At 38.2% G+C, this 23,828-nt stretch overlaps 1 protein-coding gene across 1 annotated transcript; it reads left to right on the top strand.

The window, feature by feature from the left end:
- The first annotated feature begins 178 nt into the window (after positions 1-178).
- Positions 179-23,653, top strand: PYM (partner of Y14-MAGO). Its single transcript, XM_089149467.1, has 4 exons — positions 179-612; positions 696-812; positions 17,500-17,727; positions 21,622-23,653. The coding sequence occupies exons 1-4, from the start codon at positions 433-435 to the stop codon at positions 21,763-21,765; spliced, it is 669 nt and encodes a 222-aa protein (XP_089005593.1). The 5' UTR covers positions 179-432; the 3' UTR covers positions 21,766-23,653.
- Positions 23,654-23,828: the final 175 nt, after the last annotated feature.

Genomic DNA, 23,828 nt, shown 5'->3' on the forward strand with positions numbered 1-23,828 from the left:
ACCAATGAAACAGCATCTTCAAAGGTACTTTTAAAATAAAAAATATTTATGAACAATTATATTAAAATTATTGCTTTTCATTCGCTGCTAGCAGGGTAGCAGGAAATTTATTGCTACCCGGTTAGCACCGTAGCACCAAATTTATTTCGCAAAATTTGCCCAACCTCAATTACTACCGTTGCAGTAAGTCCGTGTTTTCACTCGGCAATACAGTACCCCCGAGTTCAAATTTCCAACTCACCGATCCTCAACAGAGAACATGAACAAGGAGAGCAAGAATGGAAACTAGGAGCAAAAACGCTTGATACATTTCCAATTTCGTCCCAAAGATTTTCTTTTTCTCTTCCCCTTCGTCTTTTCCGCAGAAATATGTTTCCCTTAGAGTGACTTTGGAAGCTGGGATCTTCATTGATTGCATGCGAAGATTCCTCAATGGCTGCAAAGGGCGAAAGTGAGGAACATTTTTCTGAGTTAAGCAAAACCCTAAAAGAAGGCGAGCGTTTATTGGCTCCTACAAGGAGACCTGACGGTTCTCTCAGAAAAGCTATTCGAATTAGGGCAGGATATACACCTCAAGAAGAAGTTGCGATTTACCAGCCCAAAGGTGCTCTGGTAGGAAGGAAAAAGAAGTCTTTTTTTCCCCTCTTTTGGCCAGTTCTTCGTTGTTGTTGTCTGATTTTTATTGTTTTGTGTAGTTGAGAAAAGGGTTGGAAGCTAATGAGGTTCCTCCGGGTTATGATCCTGTCTTGGATGCTAAGCCCAAGTCAAAGTCCGCAAAAAGGAATGAAAAAAGGAAGGAGAAGAAACAACAGGTGCTTGCTTAGTTTCTTTAAAATATTTAGTTTATAAAGAGAGCTCGCTCGTTTATTTTTCCAGTAGGTTTATTGCGAACTGTGCCTTGGTCAGTAACACGAGGTTTAGGGTAACCATTGAACAGTGGGATTACTTCTTATGGAGCTTTTGTTGATGAGTTCACTGGTGTAATTGTAAAATGATTGGTATTTATTATATCGTGTGGAAACTTGTAGTTACATTAAGAGTGATTATTGGTGCAAAGAAGCCAACTATGCTTATAGAACATGTATGTGGAGAATGTGTTTGTTTGTTGCGAAAATTCCGTAGGTTCTTATGGATGAGCTAGCCTTTTCTGTGCTTGAGTTCCCAACAATGGGAGCTTACATAACTTCTTTCTATATTTGCAGTTTCATTTGTTCAGGTCATGCCTGGAAGTTTTTATTCTCTCTCCTTTTTTCTTTTTTCTTTAGAAGTTAACTTGGAGAATAATATTTGATTGTGGGTATCACCTCCCTGATCTCTTCATGCTTTTATAAGTGTAAATGTACCACAGGCTTTACCTGACTTCTTAGAGGTGTGATGAGTCACGAGTACCAACCCAGAAAGATTCTATATGGACCTATGTTGTGTATGTATGGATTATGTGTATTTTGTTCTTTGGTAGAACTCTTAGCACCGTTTGTTTGCAGCAGTGTGGTGGGAAAAATAAATATGTGGGACCCATATGTAGTAGGATGGGGGTACAAGAAAGGAAAATAATGGATTTTGTGGAGAAGTTTCAAATGTGATGTTTTTCTCACTCTTCCACAAAGTCCAACTAAATATGTGGGACTTTGAAAAAGGGATGGGGTGGGGAAAGTAGCATGCCACATTAACGGACAATATGAGGAAGCTTGTCTGCCAACTTTTGCCAACTTTTTCACCCATTTGACCAAACAAGCCATACTTTGGGATTTCATGGACAAGTTGACTTTGTTTACAGGAATTCAGTGTATGTTATCTACCTTCCTGCCCACTGACACCTTTTAGGACAAGTAACAATCATTATATTAGCAGCTAAACAAGGCAAAGATGCTTCAAGCAGGTTCTTAATGTAAGGGGATACCAGGTGAGTTCTGATTGAAATTTTGGCAAAATGATGCAGTAATGCACAAGGTATCAAATCAGAAAAAAGGCTGAAAGTTTGACCAAAATTATGCCAATTTCTTAACTTGGCAACATTTTGTTTTGGTGGCATTGGAACCGGCAAAATGAGCAAAATTTTGCTGAGGTTTTTGGATTAACATTCTAGGTTGGAAGGCTTGTTTGCTTCTTCCACCTTCTCCTCTTTTTCTCTAAAACTCAGTGTTTTGTTTTCACTTTCATGATTTGATTGATATTTTCTTATTTTTCTTTTCTCGTATATGCTCATCTAAGTATGTGTGTGTTAATGGTCTTTCTTGGGAATAACGTACTTTTCAAGAATCGTTTTCTGATGTTTCCATAAAGGAACAGTGGTCTGAGCACAATTTTGATTGTTTTGGAAAACCTGTGCTCAGAACATTTGAGAACGACTATGGAACAAATTGAAAATTGTTAACTTTTGTTGTTAAGTACGAGAAAGTTGATTGAGATGACATGGTCACTTTTCACCGGAGGCCTTTAAATACCCATGTATGGAGAAGTGATTTAATCTAAATTGAAGGAAGTAGAAGAATTAGGGGCACACCTAAGATAACCTTAAGAGAAGTGAGAAAGGATATGCATTGCTTAGGTCTTGTATTTAGTATGGCCTCAAACAAAGTTGATTAGTAGGTAGGAGTCCATTTAGTTGATACAAGGGCTTACCGACTTCTTGTTGTTGTACAATTTTTATGACAAAAATGCCATAATACATATATGTAATAAACACAAAACCAAAAGCTTTTAAAATCTAGTTCACCAAAGCATACTTTGATATTTAAGATATGGAACTCAAAACATTGTAATTAGTGTCCATTTCTGTTCTGCTGGGATCACTTAACTAGGGACAGTCCATTGAACTCAAAGAAGAAATTAATCAAACCTTTATTCATCCTTTGGATGATTCTGCTTTAATGATCAAGTTCGCCTCCAGCTAGTGTGAAAATAAATAAATAAATAGATATTCAATTGTAGAGGCTGCATTCCAATTGAAGTCAATTCCTAGGCACCTAGGTTCATATATCCAATTTAATCTGAGGAAGTTATGAATGTTTGAGGAGCCTACTTTTGGATGAAAGCATTTTGAGTTGAGCCCTAACCTGGCTTTCAAATATCAATATATGAAAAAAAGACTAACAGTAACAAGATGAAGATTTTCATAAAATACTTTCATTCTTTGTGGCACTGCAAACTGCACAAAATTCTTGTAGAAGCTGATTCACTTCAGCATTGGACAATTGAAAATGAAGTGGAAGAAAGAAGTGTGAAACTTACTTGAACAATGAGCAGTGATGGAATTGGCAATGGGAGAGAGATGTGGGATGGATTCAGGAGGAGGAGCCTCAACTTCATCTTCCAACTTCATGCCATTGTTGAAGATGGAGTTTCAAATATTCTGATGTCTGGCCACTGTGGGAGATGGATTTCTAGGGTTTAGGACGTTTTAGATTAAAGAAGACGTCAATGCGGTTTATCTGCATTGGAACTCGCAAGTCTCAACTGAAAGAGAATGGTAGAAAGTGAGTATGTCTGTCATCACTTCTTTCTGTTCGTCTTACAGAGCAATTTAAGCTTCTTGCAGGCTAAGTTTAAATTTATGCCTTTTGTTTTCAGTCTATTTTAGTAAGCAAGTTTTTCTGACTGAGAAACATTTTGAATCTTTGATGTTATGAAATATGTATGGGTGGGACTGGCCCACTAACAGTTGGCGAAAGCCAAAAGGCATAAACTTTGATCTTGGGCTCATAGAGATGAGAGAGTGACAGAGAAAAGAGATCGCATAGGTGAGAGTGAGCAGAGAGGAAGATCAAAAGAAGAGAGAGCAAAAAGATATCAACTCTACGAAGTTGCATAATTTGATGGGCTTTGTGATAGGGGTGCAAGTTTGGCCCTAGTGGCCCTGACCGCCCTGAGCTTGCCCTGAGCCCGAATAAGGCTTGGGCTAAAAATTTTGGCCCTAAGGGCGGGTTAGGGCCAACATATTCTGGCCCTGAACTAGGACCAAGGGCGGGCCTGGGATTACTCTCTGGTCCGCCTAGCCCATCCCGGCTCGTCCTTCATTTTGGCCCTGATTCTGGCTCTAATTCCGGCCCTGATCTTGGCCCTGATTTTGACCTTTTGACCCGATCTTGGCCCTCATATTGGCCATAATTTAGGCCCATGATTTTGGCCTTCATTTGAGTCTGGACCCTCCACCCATATGGAGAGGAATTAATTATAATCCACATGAGTGAATATTTGACAAGTGTCAAATTTTAAAAACATGATCATGTTTTGTAAAAAATTAATAAAAATAAATTATATATTCATTACCAATGTAGTAAGCATCCACCTAATTTTGGCCCGATCCTGACCCTAATTTTGGCTCTAGTCTTAATGTTAATTTGACCCTGATCATGTATTAGATTTTTTACCCTAAATCTTCACATTAACATTGATATAACTATAAGTCTCAACTTTGACCTTCAGTCATTTTGATCATATTAGACTATGAGTTCACTTTTTATATTATTTTTATTTTTCGAACTAAGTCATTTTTAGTTCCAAAAAATCATTGATTTTTTTTTGGGGACTAAGGCAAGATAATATATTATAAATAATAGAAGCTAATATATAGAGAATTAATATCTAACAAATCTAGACCCCAACTTCTCATCATGACTTCTCATCATGAATATTGACATCTTTCTTTTGCCTCCAATGTGATATTTCAGAAGAAGGGGGAAAAAAAATATTAAGGACAGATAGTTATGTTTGTAACTAAAATATAATTTTCTTTAACTAGGAAAAAAATATCAATACTAAATTATCGTTGATTTACTTGTTAACAAAGTTTTGAATATGTTTTTTTTTTTTGTTTAATAAGGATATCAATGGGAGGGGTTTTCAATTTCAATCACCAAAGTAATGGGAGAGATTTTCAATTTCCATCGTCAAAGCAATGAGAGACTTTCAGAGATCAATATAGAATTACGGAGTATGAATTTATTTATGTTTAAAGCAACATTACCAACTTATTGATTATTTTATCATTTTGTATGAGCTTGAATCATCTTATATTTCTATGAATTTTATTTTTAGTTTACTTATGATACTTTTATTTTATTATTATTTTTTTATGAATTTACATTTGATATTTTAGGTCCAAGGATAGGACCAATTAAGGCTTGGGCCAAGATAGGGTCAATCAGGGACAAGGCTAATCAGGGTCGAGGCCAATCAGGGCCAATCAAGGCTAATCAGGCTCAGGGATAGGGCCAATCAGGGCTAATCAAGGCCAATCAGGGCCAACCCATCTTGACCTGGCCCAATTAGGGCCAATTAGGGCGGGAATGGGCTTGACTTGACCCTGTAGGGCTTAGGGCCAGGGACAATAATCCTTGGCCATGAACTAGGGTCGGGCGGGAATGGGCTCCAGATTAGAACATATAGGGCTGGGCTTGGGATTGCAAAAGCCTGGCCTAGCCCAGCCCAGTTGCAGCCCTACTTTGCGAGGGCACCTGAGTTGTGTGTTTTCCATTGATTTTTTCATTTGGAAACTTGTTTTTTGACTTTGAGAATGACAAAACAAGTCCACATGGTTTTGCGAAATGCCTTCTCAAGCGTGAAAGTAGACTGGATCGTGTCCTGAAACAAAAGAACGATCCAATTTGCCAAACGCATTTTGGTCGTTCTTCCATTCTCTAAGAACGGTAGAACACTCAAAACAGTTCCCTGGCCCATTAACAAATGTGTCCTTAATTTGTTTCTCAATTTCTATTTTCAGCTCCTTACTTTTTTATTTGATTTCATTTTCTTTTGCCTCCCTCTAGTTACAAAATCCAAGTTTCTTTTTTGAGCAATTTTAGTCCTGGCAACCTTTAGATTTATTCAAATCTGGTTCCTACTTGCTAGTTTCTTTTAGTTACTAAATTTGGTCTTTCTTTTGACATCTTGTTTTTTAGATTACCCATATCTTCGTATTTGACCATTGAGTCAGCAAAAGATTTCATAGACTTGCTGTCCTCGACAAAAAGACCATTCAGCAACAATGTCATGCATATCTGAGTTGTACCTCCTTCCTACACCTGTATTCCTCTCGCAAGCAATGTACAACCTTTCGTCGAAATTTCGCCGAATTTCAGCTGGTTTGGTGAAAGGCGAACCAAAACGGCCACCAAATTTTGAAATTGCAGAATATCGCCAAAATTTCGGCAATATTCATGATATATCATCAAATCAACTATATATCGCCAAAGTATCGATATTTTTCTGATTTCTCACGATGTTTGATTTCTCTCATGATTCTACAATGGAATCTTCAGGGTCAATGGATAATCTTACCAATTTTGTCCAATGATTCAAGACTCAAAAGACAATGTGCCAAATGTGACTAGGGTGGAAAATCTACATAGAATAATTTCTGGAAATAATTCAAATTAGGAAGGCATTTTATGGCAAAATCTTCAAGATTAATGAGCAATTTTACCAATTATATTCCATTGATTTTGGCCTCAAAAGTTAACGTGCTAAATGTGGTTAGTGAAGAGTATATACATAAAAGAATTTATGAAAATAATTTAAATTATGAAGGGATTCTGTAATGGAATCTTCAAGGTCAACAGGTAATCTTTCCAATTATGTCCGAATGATTTAGGCCTCAGAAGGTAACTATTGAATGTGGCTAGGAAGGAGAATTTAAATGGAAGAATTTATATGAAATAATTAAAATTTACCAAATATTGGCATCAAATTAGGGTAGACACCAAGTTTCAACCTAAAATGACCAAAAATACCCCCCGAAATGGGCGAAATCTCGCCAAAATTTCAGCAAGATTATGCTTGTTCGGCCTGTTCACTAGGTAGCGAACTGGTGAACTTTACTGAAATTTCGTCTTTGCTCGCAAGCTGGTGTCCCATCAGGCTTTGCTAGTTGGAGGTTTAGACTGCATCAGTGGTGCAGTTTCCCTAGCCTGGCTGTAGCAACATGACTCACTTTGGAGGCCCAAACAAGGGTTCGTCTAGTTTTATCGTCTGGCAAGGGCTGGTGGTTAGGATTAATATACAATATTTATTTTGTTTGAGATGGGTAGATTGCATAGGGATTTCTTAGGTAGAGTTCCTTTTCTTGCCATATATCTTTATAGTTTCCCTTTTGATTGCTGTCTATTTTATGTAAGGGTATTTTCCTTTCTATCTTTATACTAATGTAGAAGAGTTCGCATGTGAAGTTATAACAGAAATTGAAGTTCAAGTTTGTGTGGTCTGCCTGTGTGACTTGGTTTTGTTTGATTTTTCCCCTTCATCGTATGTGATTACTTCTCTTCCTCTTTAAGACCCATATCCCGTCTCAGATTTCTTCCCATCCTAACTGGCCTTCCACCATTAAGTTAGTACAGAATTTAGAAACAAAGGATAATATTGGAAGGTGGCCTAAGTGTAAAATGTGAAAAGTGGTCCATCACCTCACGACCAGAATACAAAGAGTGAAAAATGATGGTGGTTTGGATGGATAGGATTCTCGCCTGAAGATACAAATCAAATTAAAAATTTTGGAGATGATGAATAGCCCCTAGGACTAATGTACTGCCTGACTCCCAGATAACAAAGGAAAAGATAATGTTTAATCTGCAAGTAACCTTGGTAGTATGGTAGAACCTGGTCTGACCGTCCGAGTACCCGTTTGGTTCTCACAAATCTATGGGGTTTTAATTTTAGATTTAGCAGTCTGAATTGCCTAGGGATATGTGATCTACATGATTTCAGGTTGGGAAGTAGGGGGCTGCACTGTTGCTCATTACAGGTAGCAAAGAATTATACCTGTCAAGGCAACACCTTGGCATCTAGGCGCTCTGGTTGATCTGGGAACCTTGGATGCCTTGCTAGCCTAATTGGTGGCCCCTTGTATTTTATTCTTCTCCAACACCTTGGTTTGCCTAGCACCTTGGCAACTATGCATAGAATATAAATTTTTGTGGCAAAAAACCAGCAAAGAAGAATAATGATTGGATGAAATATGGAGGAAGGTGAGGGAAGAAGGGACAAGGAGGGAGGAGGGTATTATGAAAGAACTCACCTGGTAGGTAGAAAGACAGAATCAATGGGGAAGGAAAGTGGTCATGCCGCCATTTGTCAAGCACCAGTATTCACAAATTCAATCCCTTCCATCCTACTGAGTTTGTAAGATTACATCCATGTTACTAAGAGTGTTGGGCTGTTGAGAACTATCATATAGATAATCTCAGTTTAGTAGGAATGAGGATGCTAAGATGAATGAGTGACAAAACTAGGAAGAATAAGGTAAGAAGTGATCATGTTAGAGCTAAACGATAAACTATGAGTCAATTTAGGTGGTACTGTCACGTTCAACGGAGGCCTTTGAATGCCCTTGTATGGTGATTTAATCCAAATAGGAGGAACTAGAAGTAGCGCAAATCATGACACAATGTCAAAGTATCCAATTCAAGCACCAGTTGGGCTGGTTATAAGAACTCGAGCAAAGAAGTTCAAATAAGCGCTTAATGGGCTGATTCAAGCAACTTGGGTCAACCCAACTTGTGGAGGCCCGTTGAAGGTGTTTCTCAAGGATGGAATTCCATAATTCAAGCCTTTGAATTAATTTATGTGAAATCCACAATGATTGCTACATTAATTGGTGTCAGAGAAGGCAACAATCACTCCTTAATAAGAGAACAATAACTTGCCAATTGCCATATATTTACCTGATTATACAACCATATATGTACCAGATTTTTGGCCATTAATTAATGTGGAGTGGACCATTTTACTTACCTATTCAAGGCCATTAATTAAGTGTGAAGTTGAGGGACAAGCTGGCAGCACCTTGTTGCCCAAATATGCTCATCACTAAGTGTGTTCTTTTGGGCAATAACATTAATTGAAGCAATGGGAAACTTACCCTTTCTTTTTTGGGTCAATGTTGGCGTGAATAATGGATGATGCGAACCTTGTCACGGATAATGAGACCCGGTGGTCGTCTAAGGAACCCAAGACCCTATGCACAGGTGAGGATGTGAAACCTCAACTCGTTGCTTATAATGAAGCAATAATCTTGGTATGTGATGACACCACAATCAGTTGCAGAAGGCTGATTGATAAGTCTAGAATTAATGTCATGGAAATCCGATAAGTTCAATTAGTTGGTCAAAAACTAGAGAGAATAAGCTCTTAAACATTGCATAAAAACTGTTTTGTCTATTCATAAACATCCAATTACATTATAAAGACTGATTGCCAAAAAGAGGGAAAGAAACAAGAGCTTAAAGAAAGAGGAAACTAGAAATTACATGAAGTAAAATACCGAAAAAGAAGAAATTGTGTCATGATTTGCATCAATGGATGAATATTGATTGCGGTTGATGTGCATAAATGTGGCCATTTATTGCTGTTTGTTTCTTCTTCTTTTTTTGGGGTATTTTGCTTTATATAATTTTTAGTTTCCTTTTTCTTTTAAGATCTTGTTTCCTTTTGGACTATTGCCATTCCTTCTAACCCTTCTTAGGTTTGGTGAAAGCTCCTCCTTTTGAGACCACTTGTTCTTTCCGCCATCTCCATCCAAATCTCCAATGGCTCCTCTACTTCGTTCTGGCACGATCCGTGCCATCTGATGGGTATTCTTTTCACTATCCTTGGCCCCCGCACAGTTTATGAGACTCACATCCCTAAAGCAACCCCTCTCACCTATTTTATCACCGATGGCTCCTGGTTCCCTCCCCCCACCCCAGTCTCACACTGGTTTGGGACTCCCTTCCCCCTTCGCTTGACTCCCCTTATGACCTCATCGTTTGGCTCCCCTACCACTCCAAATCATTTTCCACCGCCTCAGCTTGGAATTTGATCCACTCACCCTCCCCCCTGGTTCCTTGGCCACCCTTGGTTTGGTTTAAAGATCACATTCCCCGCCACTCTCTCACCTTGTGGAGAGCTCTTAACCTTGCCCTCCCCACCCAATCATTCCTCATTAGCCGCCATATCCTAGTTAGCCTAAACTGCACCCTTTGTCGGAATGGTTTAGAGGACCTCGACCACCTCTTCTTCACTTGTCCCCTCTCCCGTTCCTTTTGGGATAAAGCCCTTGCCTCCATTTGGCCCCGTTCAAGGCGCTCTCTTGGTTTTGCTCAAGATTGGTCTTGGATTTTGAAAAAATTTGCAGGTTTCTCCATTTGTGGTCAGATTGGTAAGCTAGTTTTTAGTGCCACTATCCACCATCTGTGGTGGGAGCGCAATCTTAGACAATGGACCTCCAAATTCTGTTCCCTAGACATGTTATGGAAAACCATCTGTTTCGATGTTTCTACAAGAATTATTTCTACTTCCCATCCCCCGGTTGTTGATTCCCCAACGAACAATGCTCAATGTTGTCTCTTGGGGTCTTAGTTTTCCTATTCAGCCTCTTGCTTGAAGGCTGCTCTCTATTGTATTTGTCTTGTTTGCCTTTTAATATATTTATTTATTCATAAAAAGAAGGTTTTGTTTCCTTTTATTTTTCCGCAATCAATCTTTATAATGTAATTGGATTCTTATGAATAGATAGTTTAATTTTTATGCAAAGTTTAAGAGCTTATTCTCTTTGGTTATTGACCAACTAATTGAACTTATTAGATTTCCATGGAAATCATAGTTGTCAAAGTGTCCGCCTAGGCCACAAAGCGATTTTTCAACTACTTTGTTTTGAACCGCTTAATTGACATCCAATCTGCAAAGGAACTCCAAGGCCCAAAGTGACATATAACCTATTTTATGCTCCAAGGCGGCATCCCTGGACCCCCACCCGCTACTCATCAGCAACAAAATGTGAAGCATAAGCCATACTCTAACATCAAGTATTAATGAATCAGTTAATGCCTAGGCGAACGCTTTGACAACCATGGTTTGATGAGATGAACTTATTTGACAACCATGGTTTGATGAGATGAACTTATCTTTGTGTTATTTTTTTGAATAATTTTTTGTAATTATGATTCTTGAATGCTTTTTTTTTTTTGGATGAATGTGACTTGAATATTTGTTTAGCTTATTATAGAAAGTACTTATATTGAAAAGTAGTTTAAAAGTAGTTATATTGAACAAATTTGACCCAAACGCTTTGGTCGCCTTATTGCTACCTAAGCGCTGCTTTGTTGCCTACTTGCCTAGACGGAGCCCCAATCACTTTGGTCGCCTTGCCGCTTTGACAACTATGCATGACATTCAATTTAGACTTATCAATCAGCCTTCCACAATTGACTGTGGCATCATCTCATAGCAAGGTTATTACTTCACTATAAACAACAGGTCAAAGTCTCACATCCTAATCTATCCGCAGAATGGTCGTGGGTTCCTTAGTCAATCATCGGGTCTCGTTATCCTTGACAAGGTTTGCATCAAGAAGAGCTAGGGGCAGACCTCAAATAAGCTTAGGAGAAGTGGTGAAAAAAGATATGCATGGCTTAGGCCTTGTACCTGGTATGGCCTCAAATAGAGTTGAATGGAAGGTAAGGATCCATTTAGCCTGCCCTATTTAGATTCGATAAGTCTTGTTGTAAACTCCTTGCAAATAGAAACTAGTAAGATGACACTTCTCAAAAGGTGTTACGAGAGAACTCAGCTGGAAGATATGAGATGGTGGAATGGAAGGGAAGGCCACACACGGTAACATGTCCCTGTTGAGCTGGTGTCTCCAATTCCTGCCAACGTACTGAATTGGTAGGATTACATGCATATAAAAGAGATAAACTCCTTGAAAAATAGAAACTACTGAAAGGACACTTCTCAAACAAAGAAACTTGAAAACTGCTCTCCAGTATATCTAATATTCCATTGGAGCTGAAGATTGCATTATAACCCCATTTTAGTAAACAACATCCCTAAATATCTTTTTGGACTGTATCCAGATTTGGATTTGGCTCATCTTGGTTGTGGCATTCCAATTTGGCTGGTACACAGAAATGGAACTGCAATAATTACCCCAGTGTGTTGAGGAAAACTCACTCTCAAGTTGAAGGGAAGAGACAATAGAGCTGGGAATAAACTTTCATGCTTTGTACTACTTTCATTAACCAGGTTTATAAGACAAAACATTGATACTACATCCTCATCTTGAAATTTTTGGGTTAACAAACTCAATATGCAAAACATGCATTTCTCTGTTAGAGTCTTTAATGTAGAAGACTAACTGAACCTTTCAACAATATTGTTGTTGATTGTTGCCTTCCTCCTTGTTCCCCCTTTACATATTAAATAAGAAACCAGAAAATGATATGAAGAAGAAGAAGCAGAATAGGGATGGTAGTCTGTCTCAGCCTTGAGCCTCTCGCTTCAGGTATCTCAGGTGTTGAAACAAGTCTTTCTCAGAACAAACACTTGCACACAAGCAATGTAAGTTCCATTAGTCAAGTCTCTGTTTAAGACAACTCTTGGGGCCTACCTGTGTCTTGGCCGAAGCTTTGCTGAATAGGAGTCTCAAAGATAGAAGCCAATTGAAAATGGAAACTATATATAACTAACAGGCAATTAAGGACTGAAATAGAAATGTATGAAAATAGAAACTTCTAAATAAAGGCTAAGCATACTTTCTATATTTTAAACCTGTTACTAGTACTAACTTTCTAAAACTGAAAAACAGGAGCTAAACTAATAGCCGCTACTAATAGGGTATTCCACTAACACAGAAGCTGCTCTTACACCAGCTTCCCTAAGCACTGCCTGTGAACAACAATTTGGGTGCTGTTCATGTGAACAGTAATTTAAAATATAAAAATAATATAATTTCTTCCTTGGTCCCATTTTTTCCTCGTGCTGGACTGCCTTAATAAGTGCTCCATCAAACCAACAGGAACCTGCCACAGTAGCAGACCAGGCTGCCTCTCACAGCAGTCTCATCCCACAGCGTTGCTGGTCGCTTCACCCCATAATGTGACATTCTTTCTCAGGGAATTGAAAAGTTGCGGCTGTAATCATGGTAAAAAATTCGAGGGAAACTCAAGTTTCGACCAGGTGAAAATGGGAAACTTAGGTGGAAACTTGGGAAATTTCGAGGAAACTAAGGACTTTTCCGTACAAGTTTTGACATCAAGTTTCGACAGGTCTTAGAGATTATTTTGGGGTGGGATCCTGTATTTAAGCTAATTAGAGTATAAATAATACATTTGTTATATTTTGCTAAAAAAATCAATGTAAATATGTCATTCAATGTGCATAACATCAATGTAGAGTTGTCCAAACAGTACATTATAAACTTAACTACTTAAGCACATAACATTCAATATATAATTTCTAACTTCAAAATAGTTGACAATAAAAGGAAAATACAACTTAGTGTTAAGAGGAGTGCCAAGAGTGGATTCATCCTGTGAGCTGAGTAATACAAGGCCTGTAACATCCTCTCCTCCAACCAACGAACATAGACATCCCATGACATTTTATGCTAATGGTTGTCAAGTTAATCGACAACTGTAACTTTATGAGTCTGGTCATCAATATGCTTAAGATAACCAACCTGAGGGAATAAGCACTTTGGATAGGGAAGTCCTGATGGAGGGGGTATTTGGGGAAAATGAAATAAACAAAAAAATTGAAAATTTAGGAAAACTACAAAATTTACAGGAAAAAGTCCCAAGTTTTCACAAAATTTCCTAGGTTTCCACGAAATTTCCCAAGTTTCCCACGAAATTTGGGAATTTTTTTCCCTCATGAACCAGCTGGTCCAACTGGGTTGGACAAGTTTCGACAGGTTTCGAGGTTTCGACGAAATTTCGAAAGTTTCGATCTAAACTAAGGACATTTTTTCGGTCCCCATGAGTTTCATTTCGCATTTTCCAAAATGGGAAATTTCGGTGGAAATTTCGCAAGTTTTGATGGAATTTTGTTCTATGGCTGTAATCATGTCGTGAACTATAATATGTTCTTTCTTCATCTTATTTTCAGTTTTTCTTATAACTGGATTGCCCATGCTGCAGTTTTGGTTATGAGAATGGTTATTAACACCTGGAAAATTATATTTCTTTCGTATGAGAAAAGTCCTGAAGGTTTACAAATTTCTGTGATGACAAGCTACATTGTTCACTTTGCTTCCAGCCGTTGGTGACCAACTTGAATGATGCATCTGAAACAATCAGTTGGGACAACTCACTACAAGAAACATTATATAATACAGAAAAGTTGAAAATTTGTTTGTATCAGATAACATCTTCATCATGGTTGAAGTGTAAAAGGGGGGAGGGATACTTGGCTGTGGAAGAAACACCATGTTGGTTAGTTTTGCAAACTCAAAAGTCAATTTTGAGCAAATTTTTTAACTGATATAGCACGTATACTGTGTTATACAGGCCATGAGCTTAGCTTTTACTTTTGGTTTTCTATTATAACGGGCCAACTCTAGAAGCCTAAATATTGGGGATTTAGATCAAGGACTATGAAGTTAGTTTCTACTTTTTAAGATTGTTGGATAGCTTATCTTGAAGAGAAACTGAAAATTGAGCTGTTGTGAAATTGGGGGTTCCCTTCTTTTGGTCAGAGGTGGTTTTTGGTCCTTGGACTGTCGTGAATTGTGAGGATGCATCTCCTGTCCTATTGTAGTAAAGTGAAGAGGATTGGTGAAGTTCCTCTTATTCACAGGACTAGTGGTGATTCTAGGTCATATCCTTTTATGTCTTCTCATTTTCTTTTCTTAGTCTTGTTCTTTCATTGATTTATTGGTAATCTGACATTCTGACCATTAATGATTTGATAACCACAGTCAGTCTCTGGATTTCGGGAAAATTTGTTGCTTTTTTTATTGTTAAAACTCCACTTTTCTTTACTGTTCTTCCATGCAGCTGCAAGTTTTCATTCTCCTGAACTCCATTTTCTAAGCATGTATATGGATTGTTTTCTACTCGTCTGTTTGGCCAGTGGCTGCATTCTGTTTCAGTTGTGATCTTCCGTTTTCTCAAGTTGCTAATCTGATTTCCTGCTTTGGTTTCTGTTTCCCATTAGTTGCTAATTCTGTTCAAGCATTATTTTCTAATTATGGTTTTCATTCTACTTTCCTTTTTTTTTTTTTTGTCTCAGTTTCTATTCTGAACTCAGTTTTTATTTCAAAACCTAGCTTTACATTTGGAGAACCCTAAAATCTGGTTTTCAGTTCTGACTTTTTCGATCCGAATTGCTATTTTTTATGTTACTGTTTTGGAAGTTCCTGTTTAGCACTGCTAACCATATCAATCCATTGGATCTTGGCCAAACATGGATAATATTATTCCTCTCCTCTATAGTGCTACTCAATCAGAGGTTTTCAAGGTCATGACCAGTCCATGTCGAGTTATTATCCCACTATTCTGGTCCTAAGTTTGTGCCCCGTGATCCTTCCCGGTAATTTGCATGTGAACCTGCTTTTAGGTTAGCCCAGGTGATGTAGGGCAAATGAAGAAAAGAGGCCAAAACACTTCTCACGTTACTGGTTCATGTGAACAGTGTCACAGCCTCATATTTTGCCTGGGTGAGAATGTAACCAGGAGATTCTGTGGGGCCCAAGACCAGATCATGTGGAGACATTTTTGAAGGGTGAAAATTTTGTGCCTGTGCGAATTAGAGAGCTTAGTTTAGCTTCTAGTTTAGTAGTTGCTCCTGCAACAGGCTGAATTGTAGTTTCTAATTGTAGGTATTTTCTCCTTTTCATAATTAGGTTAATGGTTTCTATTTTTCATTGTAAGCTTGTATAAGCAATTAATTGGCTGACATTGCCAGGAATAAACAGATTATTGAAGAACAGAATTGGGCCATGCTTGCCATTTATTATGAGATCCTCCATGTTTCAACAGCTGAGATAGCTGTGGGCAGTGACCTGGCTGAGATACCATTCCCTTACCTGCACTTCTCTTCTATCTTTTTCTTACTTAGCAGTCAAATTTTCTTGTGGTGCTACTTTACTGTTGATCTATATGAGTTGCCATTGAGACTTGAGACCTGAGACCCTCTAGGAGATCAGAACAGAGCCTTCAATTAAGCCAATGGCTGCTGCTGCTGCTGCACTCAATCAGTTTAGTCATTCTACGCTCTGCGGACCTGCTCCTCCTACATTTTCTTCTGCAAATTTTGTTCTATGATTTCTCTGTAATAAGAACTCTGATCATCTGAGGTTTCAAGGACTGATTCTGATCACCAGGTGCTCCCTTTGATCCCTGATTTGAAGCCAATATACACACTTTTTGCAAGTTCTGACTAAACCTTCTATGTTGGGATTCCCTTCGGCACCATTTGTTTGCAAAGGTGGAGTGGGAAAAATAAACATGTAGGGACCCATACGTAATGGGGGTGGAGGAACAGGAAAGGATTTTGTGGGAAAGTTTCAAATGTGGGTCCCACTTTTGTTGTTTTTTACACTTTTCCACAAAACCCCACCTATTTAATGGAACTTTGAGAAGGGATGGGGTGGGAAAGCTATCTACCAACTTTCCCACTTTAGTGAGCCAAACAAGCCACACTTTGAGATCTCATGGAAAATTTTACTTTTTCAAACTTTTCCCTACCCCACCTCAGATTCAGCTAACAAACAGTGCCTTCATGACTCAGTCATTAGCCATCAGAATTGGTTTAGATTGAGCATAAGTGCCAGTCTTTCCCTGTTTCATTTGATCATGTTTGGCACCAAACTGCTGTCTGGTTAACTAGGATTGGATACCTTCTATTTGGTGTTACCCGTCTAATAATGATTTACTTGTAGTATTGATGATCTGCTGCTACTGTTATCGATCCTAACATAGATCGGTTCTTAATTGAACCTTTTTCTACATTATCTAGGTTCTAAAACTTGGTTTCAGACTTGTTTTGACCAGCCAGAAATTGAGATATGGTCTAAACCTGGGATTTTCCCCAGCCAATGCAAGTATGCTTTTTTTGCATTTGTTCTAAAAAAAGCCATACTGAATAAATGATACTGGTGTATGCACAATGTACTGACTGGTGACTGCTAAGCATCATTTTATGTCTAGGGCAATGCTTATTCACATCAAACAAATACTTTTTAAATGATATTTGGCATAAATAAGTGCCCGTCCTGGTTTTAAACCAGGTTTCCTCAAGTTTCAATGTGAATAAACGAATTTTTGTAGATTCTCGGGTCGAAACTTGTGAATGTGGCTGTTTTGTTTGAAATCTGCTTGAAACAGGTCGAAATGAATCTAAAGACTCTAAACCAGGGATATTTGGGGAGTTGTTGTCCATCTTGTCTAGTTAGCTGTTGGAACCTGATTTGCATTACCACTGCTTGGGCTCGCATTTGCTCAATGACAATTATAAGCGAGGTCCAAGCTAGTTGTAAAAAGCATATATTTACACAGAAATTTAGATTTCAAGTCTTGTCTGCAAGCCGAAAGCTTTTTTCATTGCCACAGCAACTCATTGATATTCTCATAGGGACTTTTAGTTTATGTTTTGTTAAGAGCCCCGCTTTTCAATAGATCTGATAGGTATTGCTTGTATTTCACTATTTCATGCGGCGATTTGATTATTTTTCTTGCGAACTTTATTTCCTTTTATATTGATTATCAATAGTAGAATGACTCCATCTCTGATGGTTATATCTAGCTGCTTGTTGAGGAGGATGGCTTGGAATTGAAGACCACCGGAAAGGTGCCTATTGTTGAAGATGCGGCTCAGAGATCTGAAACTGTTGAAGCAGTTAGAAATCAATTGAACGTGCTATCTGTTTCAGAAGATCATCCTGTTATTGTTCCTTCCCCCGAACCGACTGAGAGCTCTACTGCGGTTCCTGGTCCAGATCTTTCTAAGAGAATTAGAGCACTCAAGAAGAAGGTAACTTTTCTTAGATTTACGTCTTAACTTTTTGAATTATGAGATTATTCCGCTCACCCTCTCCAGGAAAAAGCTTGATTCCTTTGTTTTTGCCTTTATGTGGTGGAAAATTCATAGGAGAATTTTTTATTTTTTTATTTCTTTGGGTTTTATTAGACTTTAGGGTGGCTTAAAGAATTTAAAGGTATGACTTTCTGCATTGAGAGGTTGAAACATATTTGTACTTCATCTGTTGCATGTACCTTGAATTTGGGTGAAACTTCCGTATTTGTTTGTCTAATTTATTTTCCTTCGATGTAATCATTTTTTTGTAGATACTTGAATAAAATTTCAACCCCCAATTTATGTAGTGTTAGGAGTTTTTTTTGTCATTCTTTGAGAACTTATGCAATATTGCAATAGTTTTGGAAATATCAGAGGGATATCTGATATTGCTAAAGGTAAAGGATGCACTTCTCAATGGAGAGTATATCTTAATAGTTGCAGTCTTCTTACCTTATATGTTACTATACTTATTTGGTTTATATTTATCTAATCTAATACTGAAAATAATAATAATAATAAAGAAATAAAAAGATGTTGTACTCTGGATGCTTTGAACTTTGTGCAGTGTGGTGGAAAGCAACCTTTTATCATTAGTTAGCTCATATATACCTGTACACACTCAGAAAACGATAAAAAAGGCTGGCTAATGTCAGGTTGGGGAGGCCTTTAGAAGAGGCTATCCACGTCATTCTTCAGGGAAGAATATTTACTTTTTCATTTCTCGTCTACTTTTTCGTTTTGGGTGTTCAGTTGTCCGACATTATAAAATGATGCATGGGCATCATAAGGGGAGGTTATTCAGCAATTATTTTATTTTTGGGTGAATTTTCAGCAAATGTGTTGGCAAATGGCTAGATACAAAAAGAGAACTGCCCTTCATGGTAGCTCCGAGACATGATAAATGTGTGAGAGAGTCACTTGAGGTGCCATGACTATCTCCAATGGATACCTTTGGTGTCCTGCTTCAAAGAAGTGGCCAAGGTTGAAAGATTTGAGGGAACCTGAAGAGCTAGAGGCACGCCTGATATAAAGGTAGGAGAGGTCATGAAGAAAGACATGTTTAGCCTGGGCCTTGCTCCTTATATGACTTTAAATAGAGCTGATTGGAAAATAAAGATCCACGTGGCTGAACCTGTTTAGTTAGCTGTGATGTTGGGACACTGTTGTTGTAAACTTGTAGTACATGCCTTTACCTCATATGGAAGGTTGAGCATTGAAGTTGCAGTTCATATCTAAGTTAGGTGATGCCCCAGAGTTTGTGTCATTCTTGTGTTCTTTCATTGCTTATTAATTTTGTTCCTCTTGGGATCAATGTAGCATTGTGGCCATTCCTATATAGTTGGGATAAGGCTGAGTAATGTAGCTCTAGATTGGAAAGGATCCAACTAGTATAGCCAATAACCAGGATCCAATTTGAACAGGTTAGTTTGGTCAGAATAAGATTTTCAGTTCGAACCAGGGCTAAAGTTCGGTAATACCCAAGATCTGAGGGTAGGTTAGGTTAGATTGATGTAGAAGTCTATTAATGAAGGTAAAATTAAGTTGAATGATGGAAGAAAGTGCTAGAATTGAATTCAAAGCAAATTAGGGTTACATTTATGGGTTTTTAATAGGAGAAAAATGAAGGAATCTAGGGTTCGTAATGATCAGAATGGGCTGCAACTGCGTTGTTAGGGAAATAAATCAAATTGGTGGAAGGGGAGGGAAGAGACATGATATCAATCCCATGTGGGTTACTCAATGGCATAAAAATTCTTTAAAAAGCTATATTCATTATTCAAGTCAATTGATGGGTTAACTTGAATAATTAAATGACCGTAATCACTCTAAAGACAGAGTTGAGTAAATAAACCCAAAACGTAATTTATTCTAGCTATTAAGTATCCTATTGTAACTGAAACACTTAATTCAAGTAGTGATGCTGTGTCCCTTCATTACCCTTTTTTGGGGCTTGTAAATTAGCCCCATTAGATCAATACCTCAAAACTGAGAAGCCTAAGCCCTGTAGAACCCTACCATGGACGAATAAAGTCTTTTGAGGCACAGCTGACCCAGATGGACAATCTTGAGTGCATCTCTGAGCGGCTTTAGTCCTGTTGCCTTCTTGGTGAATGCTAGATTAATGGTTTCTGTGGATAAACATGTCATTGTAATGGAGGCTGTGGTCCATAGATTGCAGATGATTTGCGATGCAGATTACTTAAAGGAGAGAGAAGGATTTTTATGGTTTGGTCTAGTTAAGGGTTGAACCAGATTTTGACTAAAATCAGCCTCATGAAACGGGAATTTTTAATCATGGAAGGTTTATTTTCTCACTCTTCATGTTATTTTGTTATCGATGTAATAGTGGTTGTCTGGAACCAACGGGGGTTGGTCCAAGTGGTAAGCAGCGTGGTCCGCTTAAGCAAGGTTCCTGTATCGAAACCTTGTGGATGCAAAAAATCCTCGCTGGGAGACTCACCCACTACAGCCAGGTGTGCGACCCAGGTCGAACACCGAATTAGTCAAGGCAAAGCCTTGGAAACCAGGGTTGGCAAACCAAAAAAAATAATAGTGGTTGTCTGGATTGGATTTAGGGACTTTTGAGCCCTGCAGTATTTTAAGTTATTTATTTGTCAGGTTAGGACACCCATCCAAGCTGGCTGCAGGGAGGGTGTTTGATTTTTATGTTTAAAGTTTGCAGTTGTGCTTTAGACTTTTCGGTGATGGGAACCATATGAATCTGACAAGGCAACAATTGTGGTTGTCAAAAGTATCTGCCAATGCATCCAGGCACCTTGGTTGCCTTGCATTTGGACCACCTCCAACACCTTGGGTTGCCTGGATGCTGTGACAAAAAGGAAAATGAGTGAGTTGACTTAATATTTATAGTGACTTGGCTGAGGTTGTGTTCCTAGCTAATTGCATGTTGAGTTGTTTTTGGCTGTCAGTTTGGTCCCACCCCAACCACCCAAAAAAGAAAAAAGAAAGAAAAACATGCAGTCTTGGGTGTGGCTTTGCTGGTGCCTCTTGGAGGTTTGTATTCTTTTTTGTCTTTAATGAATTCCATTGTCCTCAAGGAGGTTTATAATGACAAAGTCCTTTTTCCAAATGACTTGGGCAAATAACCATTTGAAGGTTGCAAAATGGTGTAAAGTTTTTTCGCTGACAGCCATGGCTATTTTGATGTTGTTTATTGGGTAGACTGTCTGATGTGGTAGCCATCGTGTTGAACTGCAGCTCAGCTTCACTCCGTAGTGTTATGGTAACTTAAAGATGCCTCGTAAGTCTTTTCTGCATCTGAGTCCTTACTATTTTCTAAGGACCAGGAGAAATGTGATAACTTTCAAGTTTGAACATTGCATTTGAAGCGGTAAATCCACTAAACATGAGGTACCACTGCAATTTATTGGTGGAAACCATATATCATCAGATTTGGAGTAGAATGGTGGTACTTGAGTTTGCCCTCGTCTCTTTGTGAAAAGCTTGGGAGAATACCTAATGTCACAGGGACATTGGCTGTTCCAGCGCCACTTGATTTACATAGCTTAATTATTCAGGTGCTTTGAAGTTTGTCATAAATCAGTGCTCACAATCTTTGGGCAAAACTGGGATGTTAAACCACAGTTTGTTCATTCTACTACAATGCTTTTGATACCTTGAGCACTAAGTAGCGATTCAAGTAGCATCCGTACAAATGCAAGTGTTTTGCCTCAACTGATAGACATCATGGCCATTGTGTTTATTTGGTCTGATTCAGGTGGAGATTAAATTTTATTGTTTATGTATCTAATGGTCTGGGGATTTTAGTTCTAATTCAGCTAGATGTTGTTTACAGTATTTTCACATACTTGTGTTTAAATTTTGCAGATCCGTCTTGCAGAAGCTCAATTGCAGAAGCCTCAGAATGGTGATATGACACCAGAGCAAACGGAGAAAATGACTAAGTATGAAAGCTGGCTTCAGGAGCTGAAACTTCTGGAGGAGAAAAAGGCAGAGTCGGCAGCACTGTGACAGGGTTTGCATCAGTATGAAGAAATTGTGGAGTACTACTATTTCATGAAAGGGTCCCAATCCTTGATCATCATAGTGGGAAATACTTCTCTCTAGTCTATTTCTAACGAGGAGACCCTTAAGATCTGATTCAACAGAAGTTTCAATGCTTGTGGTTCACGCTGTTCTTTTTTTCTGTTGATATTTATGAATTCTGCTTCACCATCCAGGTTCCCTGTATTCATCCCATCCTCTGTTTTGGATGATTGCATTTTCATGTTTTCCAAAGCCGTCTGGTGCAGTTTATGTTAAAGAAACTGTGTGACCTGCTCCTTAGGCATGGCCGCATGAGAAAGTAAAATAACCCATAAAATAGAGGTTTGGAAAAATTTGTAGAAAACCTGGCATTTTTCATTGTTAAATTTTCCAACCCATTCATGATTTGCCTAACTCGATAAGAATTCGAGGTTTTGGGTTCTCTCTCAACTACCAAATAGTTCCCGTGGCCTTTTTTGCACTGTGGTCATGATTCTTTTGTTCTTTTCTTAGTTCATCTCGTCCATCCACCATCTCTTTCCTTCTTCTGCCCTGTTAGATAGACGAGTTGGGATCCTCTATCCATCGGCGTAGAAGATTTTGTTTTCATTACATCTTTTCATCATACATATATGAGGAGAGTTAAATCTCTGAGAGTTAGTAAACTGAATCATAAATGTTCAGAGTTGAGTCTTTCTCCTAAGTATGTGTGGAGAGGTGTGAAGGTAGCACAATCATTTACCTATTGGGGTAGAAAATATGGAATCGTACTTTGCCATCACCTGTGACCACCGAGGCCAAACGTCAATTAGACTCTTCCGGAAACAGCTTGATTAGGGCTAATCACTTTAGGCTTTGGTTGAGCTGGACACAACAAGATTTGCCGTAGGTTGTGTTTGTCAATCATGAGTCAAGGTTAGGGTGGGTTTAGATTGAACCAAGTATGAGAGTTTAAAAAAATCAGACCTAACCCAACCTTGTTTTACTCTAAATAGTATCATAGAAGCTGTTAGTTCCAAGTAAATGTTGTCTATCTTTATATTATATTGTACAATATTAGATACAATAGATACATATATCTATATCTCTCTATTGACCGGAACTAAAATATATTGGTCAATAAAATATAATATTTGATACAAACAACATGTCTGATATGATATTGGATGCCAACACTTCTACTATAGAAATAATGGAGGATAAAGGAAAGAATCAATACTTCAAGTACAGAAATAATAGAGAATAAAGGAAAGAATCAATGAAAATGTAATTGTAAAAAAAAATAAAAATAAACTTCAAAATAACTTTTTAGATGTTGGCCCATCAATTCATAAGAATACCATGATAATGAAATTTTGTTCTCCCTTTTAAGGCTTTTTTTTGGAATATTTCTTCCAACTTTAACAAGTAGGACACTATTGGGATCAAAGAGTTAGGGTTTTTAAATACTTTTCACAAGCAAAGGGCATGTCATTGTCCTTGGAAATGCGAAAGAAGAATTGACAGAAAAAAGACACTGAAATGAACTTTCTCTGGTAGGACCTGATTGCCTGCTCTGTCATCTAAATTATTCATCAAGTAAGAAATGCGTGATGGTCAGGATATTATGATAACTTGGAATGAGTTGTGTGAACCTTGGAACACTCCACTCCATGGTGCATTCATTTCTCTGGCATGGGTCCATCACCAAGGTCATTTTCATTGTAGGGCAGATTAGCACTAAGATCTTCCACATGGTTTGAGATCAGTGAAGCAGATGGTTTGTGATTCTACCTATAGTTTCAAACTTAAGGGAGATCTAATGTAATAGCTGATCTCTTAGCCAAGAAGGCCTTTTCGGTTTCGGGCCCAAAAGAATGGCCGTCTTCCACTTTGTGGTTGATGGAACTTTGTTCCTCCCCACTCCCTGTCCGGATGGAATAAATCTGTTGTTTACCAAAAAAAAAAAAAAATTAAAATTTAAGAACAAAGGGAAACATTTTTACAGTCTTTTTATTCCACAAACCCGAACAGAGAGTTACTTGACTTCTGTGTTTCCACATAGTTAA

This window comes from Hakea prostrata, chromosome 3 (genome assembly GCF_041222555.1).
Source record: "Hakea prostrata isolate BN-2017 chromosome 3, UWA_Hpros_2, whole genome shotgun sequence".
NCBI lineage: Eukaryota > Viridiplantae > Streptophyta > Magnoliopsida > Proteales > Proteaceae > Hakea > Hakea prostrata.